This window comes from Dendrobates tinctorius, unplaced genomic scaffold (genome assembly GCF_039654945.1).
Source record: "Dendrobates tinctorius isolate UK_male_01 unplaced genomic scaffold, ASM3965494v1 ptg000156l, whole genome shotgun sequence".
Lineage (NCBI taxonomy): Eukaryota > Metazoa > Chordata > Amphibia > Anura > Dendrobatidae > Dendrobates > Dendrobates tinctorius.
Window position 1 is genome coordinate 11,028,975 of NW_027361823.1, and position 21,566 is coordinate 11,050,540.

The following is a 21,566-nucleotide window of genomic DNA, read 5'->3' on the forward strand; positions in this document are numbered from 1 at the left end:
TGCAATTTGTCCTGAGTAGGCTGATACCCTATATATGGTGGTAAAACACTGTTTGGGCGCATGGCAGAGCTTGGAAGGGAAGGAGCACCATTTGACTTTTTCAACTCAGAATTGGCTGGAATTGAGATCAGACGCCATGTTGCATTTGGAGAGCACCTAATGTGCCCAAACAGTGGAAACCCCCAATTCTAACTCCAACGCTAACGCCAACACACCCCTAACCCTAGCCCTAACCCTAATGGGAAAATGGAAATAAATACATTTTCTTTTAATTTTATTATTTTTCCCTTACTAAGGGGGTGATAACGGGGGGTTTGATTTACTATTTATGGCGGTATTTATTTTTGGCGGCTGTCGCACGCTAAAAGACGCTTTTTATTGTAAAAATAGTTTTTGCATCACCACATATTGAGAGCTATAATTTTTCCGTATTTTGACCCACTGAGTCATATGAGGTCTTATTTTTTGCGGGATGAGTTGACGTTTTTATTGGTACCATTTTCGGGCACGTGACATTTTTTGATTGCTTTTTATTCCGATTTTTGGGACGCAGAATGAACAAAAATCAGCGTTTCATGAATATCTTTTGGGGGGGTGCGTTTACACCGTTCTGCGTGCGGTAAAATTGATAAAGCGGTTTTATTCTTCGGGTCAGTACGGTTACAGCGATACCTCATTTAGGTCGTTTTTTATGTTTTGTCGGTTTTATGCAATGAAAACTATTTTAGATAAAAAATTATTTTTGTATCGCTTTATTCTGCAAGCTATAACTTTTTTATTTTTTTGCTGACGATGCTGTATGGCGGCTCGTTTTTTGCGGGACAAGATGACGTTTTCAGCGGTACCATGGCTATTTTTATGCGTCTTTTTGATCGCGCGTTATTGCACTTTTTGTTTGGCGGTATGATAATAAATCATTTTTTGCTTCGTTTTTTATTCTTTTAAGGGGTTCGCTAAAGGGGTTAACTAATGGGATAGTTTTATAGGGCAGGTCGTTACGGATGCGGCGATACCTAATATGTGTACTTTTATTTTATTTTTTTTTATTTAAAAAAAATGGATTTATTGGGGGAATTTTTTTTTTTTCTAATTGGCGATTTTTTTTTTTCTTTTTTTTTTTTTTTTTAACTTTATTACATAGTCCCAGGTGGGACATCACTGTCCTGTGACAGATCGCTGATCTGTCACATCACAGATCACTGTGACAGATCAGCAATCTGTCACAGGCACTGCTGCAGACTTCCTCATGCCTGCGCTTTGCAGGCACTGAGGAAGTCAGCTCCCTACAGGCCCCCGTCGCCATCTTGGATTCGGAGGCCTGTAGGGAAAGAGATCCCCGCAGCAGCGCTACACATTGCGCTGCCGTGGGGGCTCAGGGAAGCACGGAGGGAGCCCCCTCCCTGCCGACGATGCTTCCCTTTAACCCCCGGTACACAGCGATCATGTTTGATCGCGGTGTGCAAGGGGTTACCGTGTCGGGGGCAGTCTGTGACCGCCCCTGACACATAGTGCTGGGTGTCAGCTGTGATAATCAGCTGACACCCGGCCGCGATCAGCGGCGCTCACCACGTGGGCGCTGCTGATCGCGGTAGACGTACTATCCCGTCTATGGGCATAGGGGCCTGGGTCCCATGGACGGGATAGTACGTCTGATGGCAGGAAGGGTTAATCTGAAAGCACTCAACAGATACCTGGTCATTCGGCCTTTCAAAATGGAAACGATCAGTTCCAGAATAAAGTTGCTGTTCGAAAATTGCTTTATGGTGGTGTTGGATTTAAAAGACGCTTATTACCATATACCCATCTATGCGTCTCATCAGCGTTTCCTTAGAGTGGCAGTTCATTTGGAGGTGTCGTTACAGCATTTTCAATATGTCGCCCTTCCCTTTGGTATAGCAGTCGCCCCCCGGGTGTTCACTTAGGTTATAGCGGAAGTTATGGCCCATCTGCGGGAGGCAGACATCCTAGTAATCCTCTACCTAGATGACTGCCTTATTGTAGGCAAAACAGCAGTCCATTGTCTGGATCAATTGCAAAAAGCAAAATCGGCTTTGGAACGATTAGGGTGGCTATTAAACATTAAGAAGTCCCGTCTACAGCCCATGAAAGTCCAGCAGTTCTTGGGCCCAATTCTAGATTCGCAGAATCAGGAATGTCGTCTTCCACCCGAAAAATTAGTTCGCCTACGTCAGCAGGTCTTGAATGCCTCCAATAACCATACCATGTCTCTCAGGAAGGTAATGTCCCTCCTGGGTTCTCTCTCATCCTGCATCCCCGTGGTCTGGTGGGCCCTTTTCCACACAAGGTGGCTACAGGGCGAGGTTTTACGCCATCAAAAGATCCTGGGCGGTTATCTAGAAGGCCAGTTGACTCTATCCCAACACACTTTGAGATCACTTGAATGGTGGCTAGACGAGAACAATCTAGCCAGAGGGGTAGCCTGGGAAAATAACATAACCCGAGTAGTCACCACAGACGCAAGCCCTACAGGTTGGGGAGCTCACATGGGGGAAATCTTGATCCAGGACCTGTGGGAGGGCCATCAGTTAGGAATGTCCTCCAACCTGAAAGAGCTAACAGCCGTAGAGCAGGCAGTTAAAAACCTTCTTGTGTATCTACAGGGTCGCCATGTTCGAATATTCTCCGACAATCAGGTCACCGTGGCTTACATCAACCACCAAGGCGGCACTCGGTCCAGGCCCCTGATGGAGGTAGCAGAACGGCTGTTCCAGTGGGCAGAGCAACATCTCCTATCTTTAACAGCTCTGCACATAAAAGGAAGGGAAAACACCACAGCAGACTTCTTATGCCGCAACCTTCTAAAGCAAGGGGAATGGTCCTTAACAGCGTCCATCTTCAACCAGATGGTACAAAAATGGGGGCAGCCAGAAGTGGACCTCTTTGCCACCAGAGAGAACAGGAAGGTGCCTCAGTTCTGCTCTCTGAATCCCAGGGAGAACCCTCTGGCAGTAGATGCTCTTCTAATCAAATGGGACTTCGGCCTGTCATACGCCTTTCCCCCCCTGGCTTTACTACCCCTGGTGATGAGGAAAGTCAGGAAGGACAAAGCGAGGATTATAGTCATCACCTCGTTTTGGCCCAGGAGAGCATGGTTCTCATGCCTCAGGACCATGTCGATATCCGACCCTTGTGTCCTACCAAACATCCCAGCCCTCCTGTCCCAGGGCCCAGTTTGCCATCCTCAGGTAGCTGGCCTACATCTGACGGCGTGGATTTTGAGCAGGAACTTCTAAAAGAGAAAAGTTTTTCCCCGGCCCTAATTAACACCCTGCTTAAAAGCAGGAAGCCGGTTACAACCAAAATCTACGTGAGGATCTGGAAGAAATTCCTTCAGAGCTCAGGGGTAGTAGCTGGACAGTCCACTCCCATAGCACAGATCTTAGAGTTCTTGCAAAAAGGTCTGGACATGGGACTCTCCACCAGCACCCTTAAGGTACAGGTGTCGGCTCTAGGGGCACTGTTCAACTGCAACATCGCCAGTAACCATTGGATCAATAGGTTTATTAAAGCAACAGGCAGGTCCAGACCGATAGTGAGAAATAAATTTATGCCATGGGATCTAAACCTAGTCCTTACAGCCATGACAGAGGCCCCGTTTGAGCCTATTTCATCAGCTTCCACGAAAAACCTGTCCCTTAAAGTGGCTCTCCTGGTAGCGTTGACATCAGCCCGTAGAGTGAGTGACATCCAGGCACTATCTAAAGTAGACTTCCTCCTTACATACAATTCAGGGATGACAGGGTAATTCTTACACCCGATCCAGCATTCCTGCCTAAAGTAGACTCCAGTTTCCATAGAACTCAGGAGATAGTTCTTCCATCCTTCCTCCCTATTCCCACGAACGATAAGGAAAGGAAATTGCACACTCTATACGTTAGGAGATGTCTCCTAGAGTACCTGACAGTTACCGACCCCTGGAAAAAAGATAATGCCTTATTTATTTCCTACCAGGGCACTAGAAAGGGCCTTAGGGCTTCAAAAAGTTCACTAACAAGATGGATTAGGGAGGGCATTTCTTTAGCATACACCTCAAAAGGCAAACCGGCCCCTGGCAAGCTGAGGGCGCATTCCACCAGGGCCATGGCAACCTCTTGGGCAGAGAGATCGGAGGTCTCGATCGACCAGATATGTAAGGCAGCTACTTGGTCCTCTCTGAGCACCTTCTACAACCATTATAGACTAGACCTGGGTGTTGTGAGTTCATTCTCACCAGTTGTGAGTTCCCCTTCTGGACTCCCTGAGGTGGTGACAGGAGGTGGTGCGGCTGGTTTGATTGGTGGAAATCTGCCACCTGAGAATGAGGATGATGATTGGATCTCAGGATTCTCAGATTGGATTTAAGACAGCCGACGCCCTTTTCAGTTGCTGGTGATTCCTTCTGGCTTGTCAGCTCTTGGTTTTCAGCTCTGTTCCAGTCATCTAAAGCTAAGTTCTTCTGCTAATGTTCACACTTGATTTTGTTGGTCTATTCAGTTTTTTGTGTGGTCTGCCAGCCCCGGCTGGGGGCTGAGCTGAATTTCCTCTCATCAGTATTTTGTATTTTCAGGAATTGCCACATGCACAGTCAGTTTTGATGAACGGTTGAATTTTTCTATTTCTTTGAGAGCAAGTGAAACATTTTGCTGAAATATGGTCAGTCTGCTTGCTATAGGAGACGGAGTGAAATCTTTTTCCTTTTGGCAACGCTTTGCCTGCTCCATGTCATCCAAATACTTTTCAAAATCAAACTCCTCATCTGATGAGGATGAAGATATGACAGCAGTAGCACTGTCAGGACCCAAGTCATCTTGCGCCTGGCAGTTCTCCTGTAGGCCACTCATCCTAACTGCTACCTCAGTCAGAGCTTCTTTTCCTTTAGAAAGCTGTTGATCATCCAGCAATATACGATGACTTGGGTCCACATAAACAGCTGCCAGAAAAATTTTATTTTCCGATAGCTGTGTCTCTCTCCGTTTCATTGAAGCAGAAAGGCCATCTGCGATTAAACCTCCTCCTTGGGACAGGCAAAATAGCAAGTTCTTCCGCTCCCTTATGAAAATGCCAGGAGTTAAATCCTCAGCTTGTAATTTTTTAGTCACGATAAATGGGTAATTAAGCATTTCCTTGAATTCAGCCACCTGTGTCCATTGACCTTCATTTAGGGTTACCTGAGGGTTCGCCATATCTATAAGAAACGGTTTTAGTTCAAGCAATCGCTCAATCATTAAATAAGTGCTGCCCCACCGAGTGGCTTGATCGACAATTGCCCCTTTCCCAGCACGTCACTTCAAGATGGAATCAATATTAGGGGGTTCTGGCGGCAATAACCAATTTCCTCACTTTTCCAATCAGATTTCCAGCATGTCCCTCTTGCAGACTATCTCTTATTGCCAGCTGCAGCGTCTGCACAACTTTCTCCAGCTTGGGGCCCAGGAATCGGATCCTGTGCAGGGCAGGCACCCCTCCCCCTCCTCTCTCTGGTGAAGACGGCAGAAAACAGGACGGAGGAGGGGAGATTGCCCCCTGTAGTCTGGAGCCGGTGCAGGACTGGAGCACTGCAGCATACAAGTGAGTTTTGATAGGTGCGTGCCCCTGCTTCTGGGGGGGGGGGGCAGCTGCCCCTCGCTGGCTATGGCCATGATTCACACACAGCGTTTTTGCGGATCCGTTTTTTGCAGTAAAATGCAGTGACTCTGGGCATCCCATCAGAGTCAATGGGTTTCAAGATATGACATTCAGACACATTGTTTTGTGAGGATCCGTTTTTGGGCTGAATAAGCATTCTCGGTTTGTGTGGTGTTTTTCTAATCTGCTTTTGCTATTGGAAACATTATCTATGAGCTCAAAAACCTTTCAGGTGATGCGGTTTTTTTAAAAAGCTGATCTGCTGTTGCAGCTGAAAAACGTATCCTCAAAAAACGCAGCAAAAACGCTGTGTGTGAATGTAGCCTTAGATCAGGAATAGAACAGCCATTTATAGGACATTTCATAACTTTCCTAAATTCCTATGAAAAAATATTCAGCACATTCTGCATTGAACTACTGTACCCAATTTATTATTTATTTTAGGAGTCGGTCCATTTTATACCTACTCCACAGCCCTGATCTCTGGAGGGTCCAGCTTTGCGAACGCCATCGATTAGTAGCTATCCTCTATATCTGATAAGTTGTTGTTTTGGTACAATATTGTTAAAGGTTATCCCCATTTTGGAAACTGTCTGTAACAGGCTGAAGTATCTCTTAAAACGGTCTTACTGGCCCGCCTCAGATTTAGCACCAACTCTCTGCTGCTGCCCCAGTCTGTCATTTGTCTGCAATGACGTTGACCGCGCTGCAGGCAATCGGTGAGCTCAGAAACGTGCACCGTCTGTATGGGCTGAGCAGAACCGCTTAGCTCACTGGCTGCATAGCTTTCTACATAATTTTAATGCCGCAATCAAGCGGATAATGGGGCAATAGTAGAGTGGGTGCTTTTTTTTTTTTTTTTAAAGATAAAAGGATGGGCAACCACAGCATTATTTATTTATATATTTTTTTTTTTAGCAAGAATGACCTGCAGTGCCCTTTGCCCCCTTAATGTCAGCCCACAAGCCTCCGCTTCTCCGCTTTCTGAGAGCGCGAGATCTTGTCTTATGGCAAGGTCTCGCTCTTTTCGACTAAACCAAGCCGGCCGCATCAGCTACAGATCAGGAACCGCTCTGATGATTGTGTCCATAACTGCCTATGAAGAGCTGTGGCAGTGCTGGTTTAGTTCATGGTGCAAAATCTCACATTTTAACTCCGGAGGGTTGTGATAGCATGGGAATTCGGACCCAAATCTTACTAGAACGTTATATGCTTTAGCATGCTATTTTTTTTCACAATAAACGTTGAGTAAAATAATCAATCTGTGGCTGACCTTTGTTTTTTTATGTAAAAAGAAAAACTGCAATCAGGTGGTAGGTTTTTTTTATGCCCCCATAAACATTAGACTGATGATTTGTCAGTCAAACTTTGGAATATTTTGTATTAGTTGTGGACATTTTTTTTTTTTCTGGTTACGGCTTTAGTGTTTATACATGCGAGCGGCAAGCCCCTTTTGAACCTGTAGTTTGCTTTCCTCTAATCTTTGTGATATTTGAAAATTGAAATGCCTGACCTGGCTGACCCCATGACTGATAACCAGGACTAGTTGTGAACGCTTGGATCAGTCAGTGTAAATGTTTTTACAGCAGGGAGACCCGGCGCAGCGCTTGTACCGATGCATAGCTGAGCCCAATTAGAGACCTTTATTATGAGCCATAAGACATTTAAAATTAAAATGTTGGAAACATGGAGCCAAGTTGACGAATCTGTTGACAATTGTGTCCCAATGACATTTATTCATTTGCAGACATACACTGGCAAATCTTCAGCTCCATCAGTGTCTGCAGACCCCATCTCTTTGGTGTCCACATTCCATGACTTTGCCAGAAATGTTTAAGTATTGAATGTAGAATGGATTTCTTGTGCAGATGTAGTATTAATTTATGGAGAGATGCTTCATTTCCTGCCCTGGTGAAGCGTGAAAAGTTTCTGTTTTAGATTGTCAACCGCTCAATATCGGTTTCCTAACACTTGCATATCTAGTTCTCCAAATTTATTCCCCTCTCAAACTGCAAAACAGATGCTGCTACCACCCAAAAAAAATAAGGAAATACCGTTAGTTCAAAGGTCCCTTGTCTACAAGGCTGTGGAGTCGGAGTCGTGGAGTCAGTCGGTGTCATGGAAATGGAGGTGTCGGAGGTTTGGCTTCCTGACTCCACACCCCTGCTTGTCTAGTGGTGAAGGGGTGACCTCTCCCTCCTGCGGTCTCTGTAGACCATGCATTTCTTTATGGTTGTATTATTTAGGCCCTAATGCCCTTTATAATTATTGTATTGTTTGAGATTTTGCAATATTGCTTTTCTTTCTTTTTTTTTTTCTTATTGCTGAAATTATTTTCTTCCCGTCTGTTGGCCATCCAATCCAAAGTAGATGTTTTTCTAGGTTTATTAATGCAGTGGTGGTGCAGGAATGAAGTGGGCTGCACGTTGGTATTTGTTGAGGGTTTACTTCTCGTTTCACCCTCCCTCTGGTGATGGGATACTTGTAAGGCTTGTATGTACACTAGGGTGACCGGATCTCATATGGGGGGGAAAAAATGTCAGAATCTTGTTCGTCTGGACCCCACAAAACGATTCCCCTTTCCAGATATTGAGAGAGCCAAAATTTGAGCTCGATCAAACGACGTTAACCCGTGCCGCTCGTCGCTCAAAGTTTGAAAAAATCCAAATTGAGGTATTTTAAGATTTAGGTATTTTGCATAGTCTGTTAGACTATAAAGAATGTGACAACAACATTGCAGAAATAGCCCTGACCAAATTTTCGAACCATTTGTGGTATTTGAATGCAGAGTTGGTGGGATTATCGTTTTTTGATCCCACCATTACAGACAATGAAAAGTTGTTAATGGCTAATAAATTGCTCAGTAGCACAGATGAACCATCAGAGCACGCTAACCTACATGAGTTGATAATTTTACATAGTTATCTAATCTATTCTAGAGCTTTTGTTAAAGTAGTTTTTGAAACGTCAGAATATAATGCTCGGCATTTGCTTACAACTTGCAGGACATATTGCTTTTGTTCTTCATCTTTTGTCAGAAGGTCGTTAAAGTCGGTTACTTCCTACCTCTTTTAATTTTTCTTTCCTGACTTTTGGATTTACAACCCTAGCGTGCTCTGATGGTTCATCTGTCACCCTAATGTACACATTCTTCGTATGTCAGTCTGTACAGAGATGTGGTCTGTAGCCTGCAGTTCCCGGATGTGGTGCTCCTGTGGATATACATGGATGCACACCCTGATCACTTGCTGTATGGCACCGTCCATTGCTGTGTGTGTTCATGATATGATAGTGAGGAACTATTTCAACCCTAAAGTGAGTTTTATAGGGCTCTATTTTTTAATTGATTAAAATGGATCATTTGCTTGTACCAGCCAATCGGACTACTACTTAAAGGCACTCTCTGCCTTCCCAAACAAGTTTTATTATGGCTCTAAAATGAAGCAGCTCTGCAATATGTCTTATGGGAAAATGTTCAATGGTTTTGTTTCTACAGCTCCTATGCAGACAATGTGTCTCCATGGCAACACAGCAGCCCTTCTGTGACTAGTCCAGCCATGGTTTTATTCTACTTGTCCTACACTTCTTGCCAACCTACCGTATGTACCGTACATTAGTGTAAAGGAGTATGACTGCAGGGATTGCTTCTTGTCTGGTACTATGGAGATACATTGGTTTGTGTTGGAGCTGTTAAAAGAATTGAAATGATTTTTTTGCAGTGTTTCTTCATTTCTCATTTTGCATGCATTGAAGCAATAGACATCTGTTGTGAAGGGGGTTATAGCATGTAATTGGAACCTGCTTGAGTGAGGCCCCCAAATATCTGCATCCTCAGATTGCATTATAGACCCACACTGCTACAGTCTTGAGACAACTATACATTGCTGAACATGTGTCCCTCCCCCCAATATTCGCATACAGTGTCCTGACGCCACAGGCAGGCTGGAAGTTGTATTTCCACACTAGTTTTGTACAGAAGAGTGCTGACCCCTTTTGTAGAGCAAAAAAGGCCTGTAGGTTTGTGATAGAAAAAGGACTCTGGCCTCAAGACTTGCAGATGTTTGGCAGACTCCATAAACCTGCCTTTTCCAGTTAATAAAGGTTTCTCTGAGCTGTTAATATCGCCTTCATATAAAACGCGTCCTGAGAGCGAGTGCACAACCTCCACACAATGGATTCACTTTCATACAATGAAGAACACCGCAAAGGAAATTTATTGGCCACAGCGCAGAAATTAGACAGTGACTCGGAGGCCAGGTCATGTTCTGGTACATGGTTTCCCACGTTCCTCTGTCAGGGGAGAGCCCCTTTTTCCCTGGATATTGGTTAGCGCTGTCATATAGCTGTGTATCCTGTGTGTCGGTGACCAGGAGCAGGTTATTAATATTACAAGACCCAAATTGGGGATGTGTAAGTAATTCTTACCCCGATCTGTGCACGAATAAGAATGCAACATTGATATAAGACACAAGGTGTACATTAGAACTCGGTAGCCATTGTGACTACTGTGCAGCTGATAAATATGCAATGTTAAGACATTACATCCCTCCATTAACACATTGCATTATTTTCTGGTGCTTGGTGTCCCTCCTGTATTTTGTGTCACGCTTACCGTAATGTGTTTTACATGAGGTACCACAGTCTGAGCCATACACGTGAGTGTAGAGCCTGTCGCTATTAGAGGGCGCCCAGTGTTGGCAGACCCATACGTGCTCCCCTATCCTATAAATGGCGGCACAGGATGCAGCACATTTCCAAGTTTATTGGTGAAACCATATTTGGGCCACAGATTACCTGGTAACTCCAGAATTAAGGTGTTACCCAGCACTGCCCTGCGATGCTCACATCAGCATTGGACATGAGCAGGGCCGATGACTTTACGACCCCACACACTTGCCGAGACCTGGGCATGATCGCACGTGACTTATTCTAACAAATGGGACATTTACACAACGCCTTGACTATACAACCCCTTTAAGGGAGTCCTCCCAAACTCCTAGCACAAGCTTATAGTATGTCCAGAGTCACAGCAAACCTGCTCAAAACCTCCTGGGAGCCAACAATTTCTGGAGGTATCTCCATTTGCGAGATGGGGCATGGCCTCAGAGCGTCACCACAGGTGAAGACATGAAGTTGTTGACCCGCAGCTGGCCTGGACATCATTGTGTGTATTCGGACAGCAATGGATGAAAGTAGGAAATTGATCTAATATGTGTTAATTTTGGAGCACAAATCTCTTAAATCTTCTATGTAAATGAGCTGGTTAAAATGTTCAGGAACATGTTAATACTTTCATATAAAAATTACATCTTCTCCTGTAATCCAGGGCTGCCGTCACAATTCTACCTATCACCATTGGTAACCATTTCCATTATGAACAGATAACTCAAAGCGGTTTTCTCAAGATGCATGAGATGCATTGTTCCTGCTTTGCCAGGGGCGATGCACGCCTAAAGATTGACAGATCAGACTAGCAACATGGTTGTCACTGTTGTTCCCTCCTACACGGCTACCAAAGGACTCCTTACGTCTGCCGCATGGGGAACACAGGGGGTCTAAGGTTGATTTGGATCCGGAAATCCAGACAGCTTTCAGAGTTGCGAGCAGGCAGTAAAGGCCCTTTTACATTTAGCGATGCACCAGCGATACGACCCGGTCAGGATCGCTGGTGCATCGCTAAATGATCTCTAGTGAGCTGCCACACAGAAAGATCTCACAGCGATGCAGCAGCGACGCAGCGCACGATACTCACCTTTCACACACAGCGATCCAGACGTCCTCCCGCCCGCCTCCAGCGTCGCTCGTCTCACACAGCAGGAAGCCGACGACGAGAAATGGAGCCGGACATTCTCGCGCGATCAGCGATGGACAGCGGGGGAGCCGGTCGGAGGTAAGTATCATACATAGCGATATTGCTAGCGATATCGCTATGTGTAAAACCCCCTTAAGAGTCTGCTCGCTTTCCGTGTTTCTTACCTAGGTAACCAAACAGTCTGAGTGGCCAATAACCTTGGCAATGAGCTTCACACTATGAAATTAAAAATCCCTCCATTCATGAGATCTGGGAGGTTTTATAATGAGGGATAAATTGCAAAGTTTCTTGTTTTTACGAGCACTGCAATTTTACCCATTTTTGAACTTGAGATAACCCCTCTTAAGCACTTATGATGCTTTGGAGAAGTTAGTTTTCCTGTATTACATTAGTGTCCAGTGCCTGGTGTAAAGACTACACTTCCCAGAATGCTGATCGGCGGAGCGATGGCCATACTGATGCCAGATTCTCTTCTAATTCCACATCTGCTGCTTCTATCTCCATTGTAATACCATGATGTTAGGGGTCCAGGGAGAAGGTTACCATGTTGCTTAGTTGTATCCTGTGGGTACAGTAGTACATGTTCGCCAGGATGGCGTCGTGGTTCTGCTGCGAGGCTTAGCTGGCCGTTGGTATGGTTGCCTGTCATCAGAGAGGACGGAGCAGTGTGTTGTATCATGGCTGTAGGCTCTGTACGATGTGCGGTTGTGGACCCCGTGGTTGTGTGGATCTGATTACAGCACAGCCGGGGTTATGGGTATTATCCTCAAGGGCTTAGAGAAAAATTGCTTTAGAAGCGCTCATTACATGTGAAACACTCTGTAATCTGCGCTCTCCGGGGACTTGGCGTCTCGTCTACTCCTGTGTGATCCTGGCGCAGCCAATCACTCCTCTGGTGCAGGCCAGCAGTGGTGTACACTGTGCACATCCAATATATGCTGCCGCACTGACACATGGGTGCGGTGCTCTCACTTTGATGGAAAGGAGGACATGCCATTTGTTTAATGAATAAACAACCACAAGGTAGAATAAGGTTCGGTACACTCACTGACACATGGCCTGGGGAGATGTCACCAGTGAACCAGCGGGTGTCAGTGAAGCCACAGACATGACAATTAGCTTGTGGTACCTTCACTCCAGGAGCACAATGTATTAAGGAGGAGAGAGGACAGCGTCCGCCATTGACTGCATCTGCAGACTGTAATGAAGAATGCAGAGTCTGGTCCTGATTAGGATGAACTTTCCATCCAATTAATGTGATTAGTAACGAGTCTTAATTGCTGGAGCAATGATTGCGATGTACAGGCTTTCACTTTGTAGATATTGAGCATAATCTTAATGTTTGTTTATGCACTTGTGATAGCGTATAGAATAGATGCAAGCCGCCTTTTTCCTACACTTATGTCATCTTAAAGGGGTTGTCCCACGAATGAAAGTTCACTTTAATCAATAGATCTTGGAATAATAACTCTCACATGGATGTGTGTAAATTAAATGTTCCTGTGCTGAGATAATCTTATAAATGTGCCCCTGCTGTGTACTGTGTAATGGTTGTGTCTGACCGTGCAGGGACATGGTCTGATCATACCACAGCTTCTGGGCAGGGGAGGAAGGAAAAGAGGATACAGACAGTACAGCACAGGATCGCAGCTGATCACTTCTGTGATGGAAAAGGTTTCCCTGCCTGTTTTTAAGCACTGTTTTTACCTTAAAGTATCAGTTTGGATACCCCCCCCCGCCTTCTGTTAACCATCTAAATGCTGTAGTCAGTATTGACAGCAGCAAGCAGCATCCAAGGGGGTAAACGGCCATGGCGGTACCATCACTGATCTGCCTGATGCAGCAAGCTGTCCGCTATAGTGTACTTGACAGCTGCTGGATTGTCACCTGTCTGGGGATGATATTTTCTTATATCTCAGGTCAGTAACAAGACGTATTGGTGGTCATTAAGAATGAACTTTTGTTAGTGGGAAAACCCATTAAATGGGTAGGATGACTTTGGAACCTGCTGGAGAATTGCTTCCACATATCTTCCATAATATAATTAAATGCTGCACAAAAATATTGTGAATAAGCGGTTTGGGTGTATTCCTTACCTACCCGCTACATAGGTAATGATTGTTATATTGGTGAGGACCCCACCGATCGCCAGAACAGATGTACATCGTGGCCAGGGGAGCTGAATGCACGGCATGCTTCTGGCCTATTCTAGTTTATGGCACTGTTAAACAATGCATCTCAAAGGAAAACACACATATAGTAACCAGATACTAGCCAACGGTGGAAGTATCAAGAGGTGAGAGTAGAACCAAAATCACCACCACGTGTATATAGGATAAATAAAGACACATCGGTAAAACTATCTACTATGTGATCATCTAAGTCTGTCTGTCTCTCTGTTTGTAACGGAAATCCCGCATCGCTGATAGGTCGCAGCTGGCTGGGCGTGACCAATCAGCAACAGGCGCAGTCCAGCCGCGAATTGGCGCGGAATTTGAACGACGCACGTCACCCCTACCATTGGGAGATCTGTGGTGCTAGCTGCTGATCTCCCGACGGTTGCCGCGGGTCATCTCCTTCCGCACGGAGGTCAGCGGTGATGCAGCTGGGAGATGACCGGCGCTAGCCTGACTGGTCGCGCCCGGCCGGGCGCGACCAATCAGTGACAGGTGCTGTCCACCCGCGAATTGCCGCGGGATTTGAATCATGCTTTTCTGATTGGTCGCTCCCAGCGACTTTACCTGGAAAATCCTGTGTATTCATTGCATTATTCTTAAATCTTCATAAATAAACTACATACTGTACATATTCTAGAATACCCGATACGTTAGAATCGGGCCACCATCTAGTAAATATATAAAGAAGAAAACACAAACAGATTCCAAGAGTCTATAGTATAAGGTATAGCTTTATTAATTATATAGCAATTAAAATTTGGAAGGGATGGGAATGAATAACCAGATGGAAAGCGGACTTAATAACCAGGGACAATTATATGCTATAATTTAAATAAATCTGCATAGAACTGGTAAGAATGCAAATGCAATAATGGGCCAAATGAAAGCACAGACAAGAAAAATGTACAAAATATGAGCATAAAGTGCTTAAGTGTATGCAAGTGACAAATTGATTCAAATGCCTGGATGGAAAATTGCAAGCAAATAGAATAGCAAGGTATCTAGGTGTGTGTGTGTGTGTGTGTGTGTATATATATATCTATATATCTATATATATATCTCATCACAGGTAAGTGAAAGGTAAGAATCAAGTAAAGTGCATGTAATAGAGCTGTGATGCATGTATATGCGGATAGTTTAGTCTTTCTCACCAAGTGGTGTAGGATAGGACGTTGGGGTACAGTTTGGCAGAACTATGTTGATTTGTGCGCCCTTGTTTTTTCTTTCTAGAATGAGACTTTTTTTTCCTATTCTAAGCAGACGTGATAAGGTTATATAATGTGACCTCTATAAAGTTACCTGATCTTCTCCTGCCTATTTAATCCTCTAATATTCAGCATCTTACACCATTCTTCACAATAAGCTAATGATGGCGCGCCATCGCCCTCTATGTAAAGCCAGGTTTTCCACTCCTACCAGATATTACCAATGGGTGTAAGCCTCTGTGGTGGGGAGGACTGGTATTTCTGTGCAATTTACTGATCTGAAACAGAAACTAAATTTTAGGTTTGTTTCCAGAGCTCATGGCTTTGTAGGAGGAAGTGCTCATTAATAGAAAGACAGGCAGTGCATATTCTGTGAAGCCTCTCACCAGTGCCCCCTACTGTATCTTAAAGGACATCTGTCAGCGCAAAATAAAAATGTCTGCAGGGCTCATTTTTAGATTTCTGGAATAACGTGAATTTCGCGTGATATGACCATATTAATAAGCCAGCATAAGGAAAATGTGTATATGTGCCATCCCTGCACCCCCAATAGACCCAGGGTATATACTGTTTCTTATCAGTATTTTATAGCCGTGGATTGTATATCTGGCAGTAGAAAGATAAATCTAGCACACAAGAGCTGGCTAAGCTTGGGTTGTCCTTGAGATTGACTTTTCGTTCTTTTGCACTTTTCAAAAAAAATAAATATATATATATTATATTATATAATATATATATATTATAAAATTATTTATTTTTTTTTCTTCACATGATTGTAAAATAACCAAAATGCACTCTCTTTTTTTTTTCCAGCTCTTTGGCAACTGGGAGGCCCAGTTCATGAGGATTTTAAAGATGATTGCAGGAGGTGGACTTTCAATCACAGGATCTCACACCATGTGTGGGGACTACCTGTACAGTGGCCACACAGTCATGTTAACACTGACATATATGTTCATAAAAGAGTGTAAGTAATTCAGCATTATTATCTATATTTGTGCCATTTATACTTATTTATATTTTTTGCTATGTCAAAGGGGTTTTCACCCAGGTAATGTTTATCTCCTAGTCATCAGACTGCAGTGAGAGAATGCGGCCTCAGGGGACCCCCCCTGTTCTAGCTGTGGGACCCCCAGCTATGCGATATTTATATCATAGCCTGTGGATAGGCCATTTATACAGTATATAGATAAAAGTATCGTGACACAGGTCATTTAATTTAGTCTCGTTACCAAAGGTATAAAAAATCCAGCGACTCGCCATTGTCTGCCATTACTAATATTAGTGACAGGATTGGTGGTTCTATCGCTGAATTCTATTTTGTAAGGATGACGCCACCATGGTAAGTCAATCTTGAAATTTCTTTCCTCTTAAATATTCCATCATCGCCTGTAAATTATATTATTGAAGAAAAATGGAAGGAACCGCTACAACTCCGTCTTGAAGAGGCAAACCATGTAAAGTTAGAGTGCATGACTGCACGGCAAACACTGATTCTGATCGGTGGTAATATCATTACTGCCGGTCAGAGAGCTGCGGTTCACACTCTGTCAAATGACAGCGTGAGCGCTCAGCTGTGATCGGAGGTAAAAAGTTTACCTTCAGTGACTGGTGTCAGCTGATGGGACTACTGCTCCCATTGATATAAATGATATGGCACACAAAATGCATGTGTCGTCATCTTAATTGTCTGTGGCCGAATTGGATCTCGGCAGAGATTATACGTGCACGGAGAAAAGAACACACAAGACAAGGTGTATCATGTCAAATGATTCTTCCCTATCTTTAATCCGAGATGTACAGTTTTTATAACAGAAATCGAGCTGTCTCATTGTATTATATCATGGGTTCTGTTCCAAATTACTGTTTACCCCAAATAGCAAATTAGCATTGATCTCATATGATCTCATATGTCCTATATCTCTATATAATCATTATGCACATAATTATCGTTTCTGGCCTAGCCTAACCCATTTTCGATGAGACTAGGTGGATATAGAAATACGTCTTAGAGAATCAGAAGTATCTTAAAGCTATATGATTCTAATATTTGAGCAAAGCGTCCATATAGTGGTATAATTTTGATTCTTGTATATATTCATATGCCATATATTCTCCCCTTAACCCCATCAGCTGATGCCTCCTGTGGATAATGACAGCGAGAGCAGGCGGCGGGTGATGGGAGTATTCAGCAGTAGAGATGAGCGAACATAGTCGGCTCCCTCCTTATCCAAATAGCTATAGCACTTACCGAAGAAGCTGCAAAGGGAACCCGGATACCTGGAGCGCTCCCGATAATCAGCTGTTCGGCGCCGCATGTGTACATGCATGGAGAGCCTGTTTGTTGTGACTGTCACACAGCCGGGACACATGCACCCGTGGTGCTGAACAGCTGATTATTGGAAGCGCTCCAGGTATCCGGGTTCCCTCTGCAGCTTCGCTAAGTGCTATAGCTATTCAGATAAGGAGGGAGCCAACGATGTTCGCTCATCTCTATTGAGAAGCTGATGCCTGCACTGTAACTAAATTTTAAAAAAAAAAGTGTGTGATTTCCCCCCCCCCCAACCAGCAAAGCTAAAACAGACAGCTAGAGGCTGGTATTCTCAGGCTGTTAAGGGGCCATGGATGTTGGCCCCATCTAGCCTAAAAATACCAGTCTGTAGTTGCCCAGAAAAGGCGCATCTATTAAATGCGCCAATTCTGGGGCTTTGCCCGGTTCTTTCCACTTGCCCTGTGGCAGTGGCAAGTGGGGTTGAGGTCACCTTTGTATTGTCCGGTGACTTCAAGCCCACGGATTATTGTCTGTAAGACACCTCTCTATTACTAATCTTATAGTTGTCCTCATTGACCGGACCCGGACCACCCCGGGTGAGTATAATATAACTCGTTTTTCTTTTCTTTCAGGTTACATCGGGGGCTTATCTACAGCATTATAGAATGCTATAGATTAGCCCCTGATGGCGGTGCCTCAGCTGATAGTGAAATAAAATAGGTGACAGATTCCCTTTAAGAGCCCAGCCCTCTCGTCCTACATTAGTATCTGACCTCACAAATGAGTAGTAACAAATTCCCACACAAGTAATCCCAAATCTTGTAGAGGTTTTTCAGACAAGTGTAAGTGGATACTGCTGCAAAGGGGAAGCCAACTCTATTAATACCTGGGAGGTCACACATGCTCCTGCAGGTGTCATACTTTTGTCCATATAGTGTATCACTCATGGGGAAACCCTTTGTGTCCATATTTCCAACTTGGTATTTAGATATTAGAAATATTTCATGTGAATCTTTTGACTTGCTGTAACCTGGACTACAGACCTCATTCCAGATGTTTTTGTTTCATTAGATTCTCCTCGGCGTTTCTGGTGGTATCACTGGATTTGCTGGTTCCTCAGCGTTGTTGGGGTCTTCTGTATTCTTTTAGCACATGACCACTACACTGTAGATGTCATTGTCGCTTATTACATCACATCCAGGTGTTTCTGGTGGTATCATACAATGGCCAACCAGCAAGTAAGTATACCTTCTCCTACCTCTAATGGGTCATCATTACTCCCCATGAAATCTCCGTTTTCAGATGTGACTATCACCCCTTCTTTCTGCCTCATGTCTAATTATTTCTAATGTCAGTCGATGAACTTGGCTGCTTGTAAGGATGCAAATTTTTTACCAAAAATTTTGTGTCCCCCCTCATTCGTATGAGAAGGTTTTACAATAATCCGTGCACATGTTGTGGACATAGCATTCACATCTATAGCATGATTGACTCTACAGGGTCTCAATTTTGTTAGTAATGGAAGGGAAATCGCCTGTATAGCTTAATAATTGTGGCCCTTTATGATTTTGATAAGGTAGGGTGACATTGGGGTTAACTGCAGTGGCATCATGTTTCAGGTTTTAACTACTGGGTTTTAAAGTGGATCAGTGACTAGATTTTACACTGCAAAGTGCATAAATTGTTACATGGATCTTAGATCTGCTGATACTGCAGTGTTTACTATAAAAATCCATGTCAGACTGTGTAATCCTTTCTGAAAGTTTCACATCCTAATCTTAAAATGCTCTGTTTAATATACAGAGTATAAAGCTGTTAAGACATGAATAGTAAAATAAGTTGGCTGTTTTTAAACTTTTGTTTTTCGGACTAAATGTGTGTTCCAGCTATAAATACTGTAATAATATTTGCATTACTCGTTCTCCATTGCCTTTCGCGCTGCCCATGGTCTTTGCTGACAGGCTGCAGTGGTGAGTTCATGACTACAACTTAAAGGGAATCTGTCACCCCTTTTTTTGAGATATCGTATAATGATATAATTTATTTGTGTGTCACATAAGGATTCTCTTAGTACTTTTGCTTCCCCCTGACCCCGCACCTTTCATGCATAAATACCTTTTTTATATCGGTTCAGATGTATGTAAACTGCCACGGTCCGGTCCGCTGGGCGGGGCTTATTCACCTGCTCCCCCGCCCCTGTCTTGCTCTATACAAGAAGAAATGTTTAGAGCAAGACAGGGAGGGGGAGCAGGTGAATAAGCCCCGCCCAGCGGACCGGACAGCGGCAGTTACATACATCTGAACTGATATAAAAAAGGTATTTATGCATGAAAGGTGCAGGGTCAGGGGGAAGCAAAAGTACTAAGAGAATCCTTATGTGACACACAATTGAATGATATCATTATATGATATCTAAAAAGGGTGACAGATTCCCTTTAACCTACAGTCAATCACTGAGCTTAGTGGTCATGTTGACAAAAATGGCACAAGACTGTTGAAACCCCAGTGATTGACTGCAGTGTTCATATGCATTCGTGACTGCACTGCTGCACCCTGTCAGCAAAGACCAGCACAGAGGGGCACTGCTGGACCTGCGGCAAAATTACAACAGGGCTGGTGGAGTCGGTAAGCCAAACCAGCGACTCTGACTCTTCAATTCCCCTGACTTTTTACTCCACAGCTGACTACTACTGAGCTTGTACGTAAAGTACAGCACAGATTCAGCTCAACTAAAAGCCCAGATCCTTAGATCAGGAACAGAACGGAGATTTATAGGACATTTCATAACTTTCCCAAATTCTTATGGAAACCTTTACAGCTCATCCTGCATTGTACTACTGTACCCAATTTATTATATATTTTAGCAGTCTGAGTCTGTTCATTTTATACCCACTCCGGCTCCACCACTCCGACTCCACAGCCCTGATTACAAACCAGGTGTCGGAACTACTGCTGATAGCAGCATTTAAAAGGTCAACAGCAGCAGTCGAATCACTAAGAGCCGTATTTAAGGGCCCTGATCTGGCTGTCGGATGTTTGTTCTGGCGCAGTCGTCACATTTGGATTTTGTTTTTGCCTTTTTTCCATAACATTTACTTTACAGTATAAAATGTCATTCAAAACCTCAAGTCATTAAGGGGTTAAAATGGAAGATCAGTTTAAAATGTGTACATCAGGTCTGAGATCCATTTAATAATATATGCAGTCTGTATTGTTAGGGTATGTGTACATATCTTTTAGATATTGGAGTACCTGCATTGTTTTTTTTTCCCAGGTAAAGAGGCTTACAAGAATATAAAAAGGAGTATGGAAATGAAACATCTAGTAACCAATAAAAATAGGTGTTTATTTGGAAATGTAATATGTAAAAATGCAAGATGCTCAGCCATCTTAATTTGTGTCATGTACATTACATTCAACTTTTTTTCTATGACACACACTTTGCAGCCTTGAGGCTCCTCCACAGAGGAGGCGTGTTATTATTCTAATGGTGTGGGCGGAGTCAAACCTGAAGGCAGGGGGTTATAAGGACGGATTAGGGACAATGCCTGTAACCTTGAAAAAGAGGGACCGCGTCCCTCGAAACGCGTCGTTCAGCATTGACCCACACGACTACCCGTCCAGCCTAGCAGCCAGCTACGTGACGTCACGCCCCCAGCTTCCTGCAGTTTGCTAGCGGCGGTGCTTCGGCCGGAGCCCGCTGCGAACTTCTGCCTACCTACGCCCCTGCACCTCATCCCCCGCATGCCAGACTGCCGCCAGCAATCAGCGGCACAGTGGGAAGGTACTCCTTGGTGTTATACTGCGGCCCATTGTCTGATAGCAGAATGCAGTATTCATATTCAGCCTCTACTTACAAGTAAGTGCCCAATCTATCGCTATCGGTCAATAGTGGTGAGGTATCAGTTGTGATGTAGCGCTGTCATTTACTTGGGGATTCTCGCATGCAGCGAACAAAAACCAGATCCGGCCCGGATTTTCCATCAAATCAATACAGTCCTTGCGGGTTATTCACCATCATAAACCATCACAGCAACAGACAGTTCACTTTACAGCATAATCAGCATAGCGTCCATTACAGAGTTTCCCTCTGTTAGCAGTGTCCTACAGTCACATAGGCTATGCAGCATTCAATGTGCAGGCTTCCTAGCCCCAAGTTATCTCACCCACGTCAGGGTCTCCACATGGTTCCTTCATTCAGGCTGCAGACGTCCATATCCCTCCAGGGAACTCTCAAGCTCTGGCAGCCATTACACACACAGCCACACACAGGCTGTTAGCCAGGAGACAATCCTGCGCACGGGACCTTCCGCTCTGGACCAACCAGGTCCCTGCATTCACCACTTGTGACTCACCCTAGCCACATTATAGCATTCATAGCCACGCCCACTGGGTCACATGACCCTGACCTCATCACAGGTCCTTCAGGCATTTTCACACTCTTTACAACCGTGCTTTAAACACACCCCCTGGGT

At 44.2% G+C, this 21,566-nt stretch overlaps 1 protein-coding gene across 4 annotated transcripts in view; it reads left to right on the forward strand.

The window, feature by feature from the left end:
* Positions 1-21,566, forward strand: part of SGMS1 (sphingomyelin synthase 1) — a 421,387-nt gene that overhangs the window by 394,005 nt on the left and 5,816 nt on the right. For all 4 annotated transcript variants that reach the window (XM_073548229.1, XM_073548228.1, XM_073548230.1 and 1 more), the window contains 2 exons: positions 15,633-15,786; positions 18,163-18,329. In XM_073548229.1, coding sequence (XP_073404330.1) covers positions 15,633-15,786; positions 18,163-18,329 — 321 coding nt within the window. The remainder of the gene's footprint in view (positions 1-15,632; positions 15,787-18,162; positions 18,330-21,566) is intronic.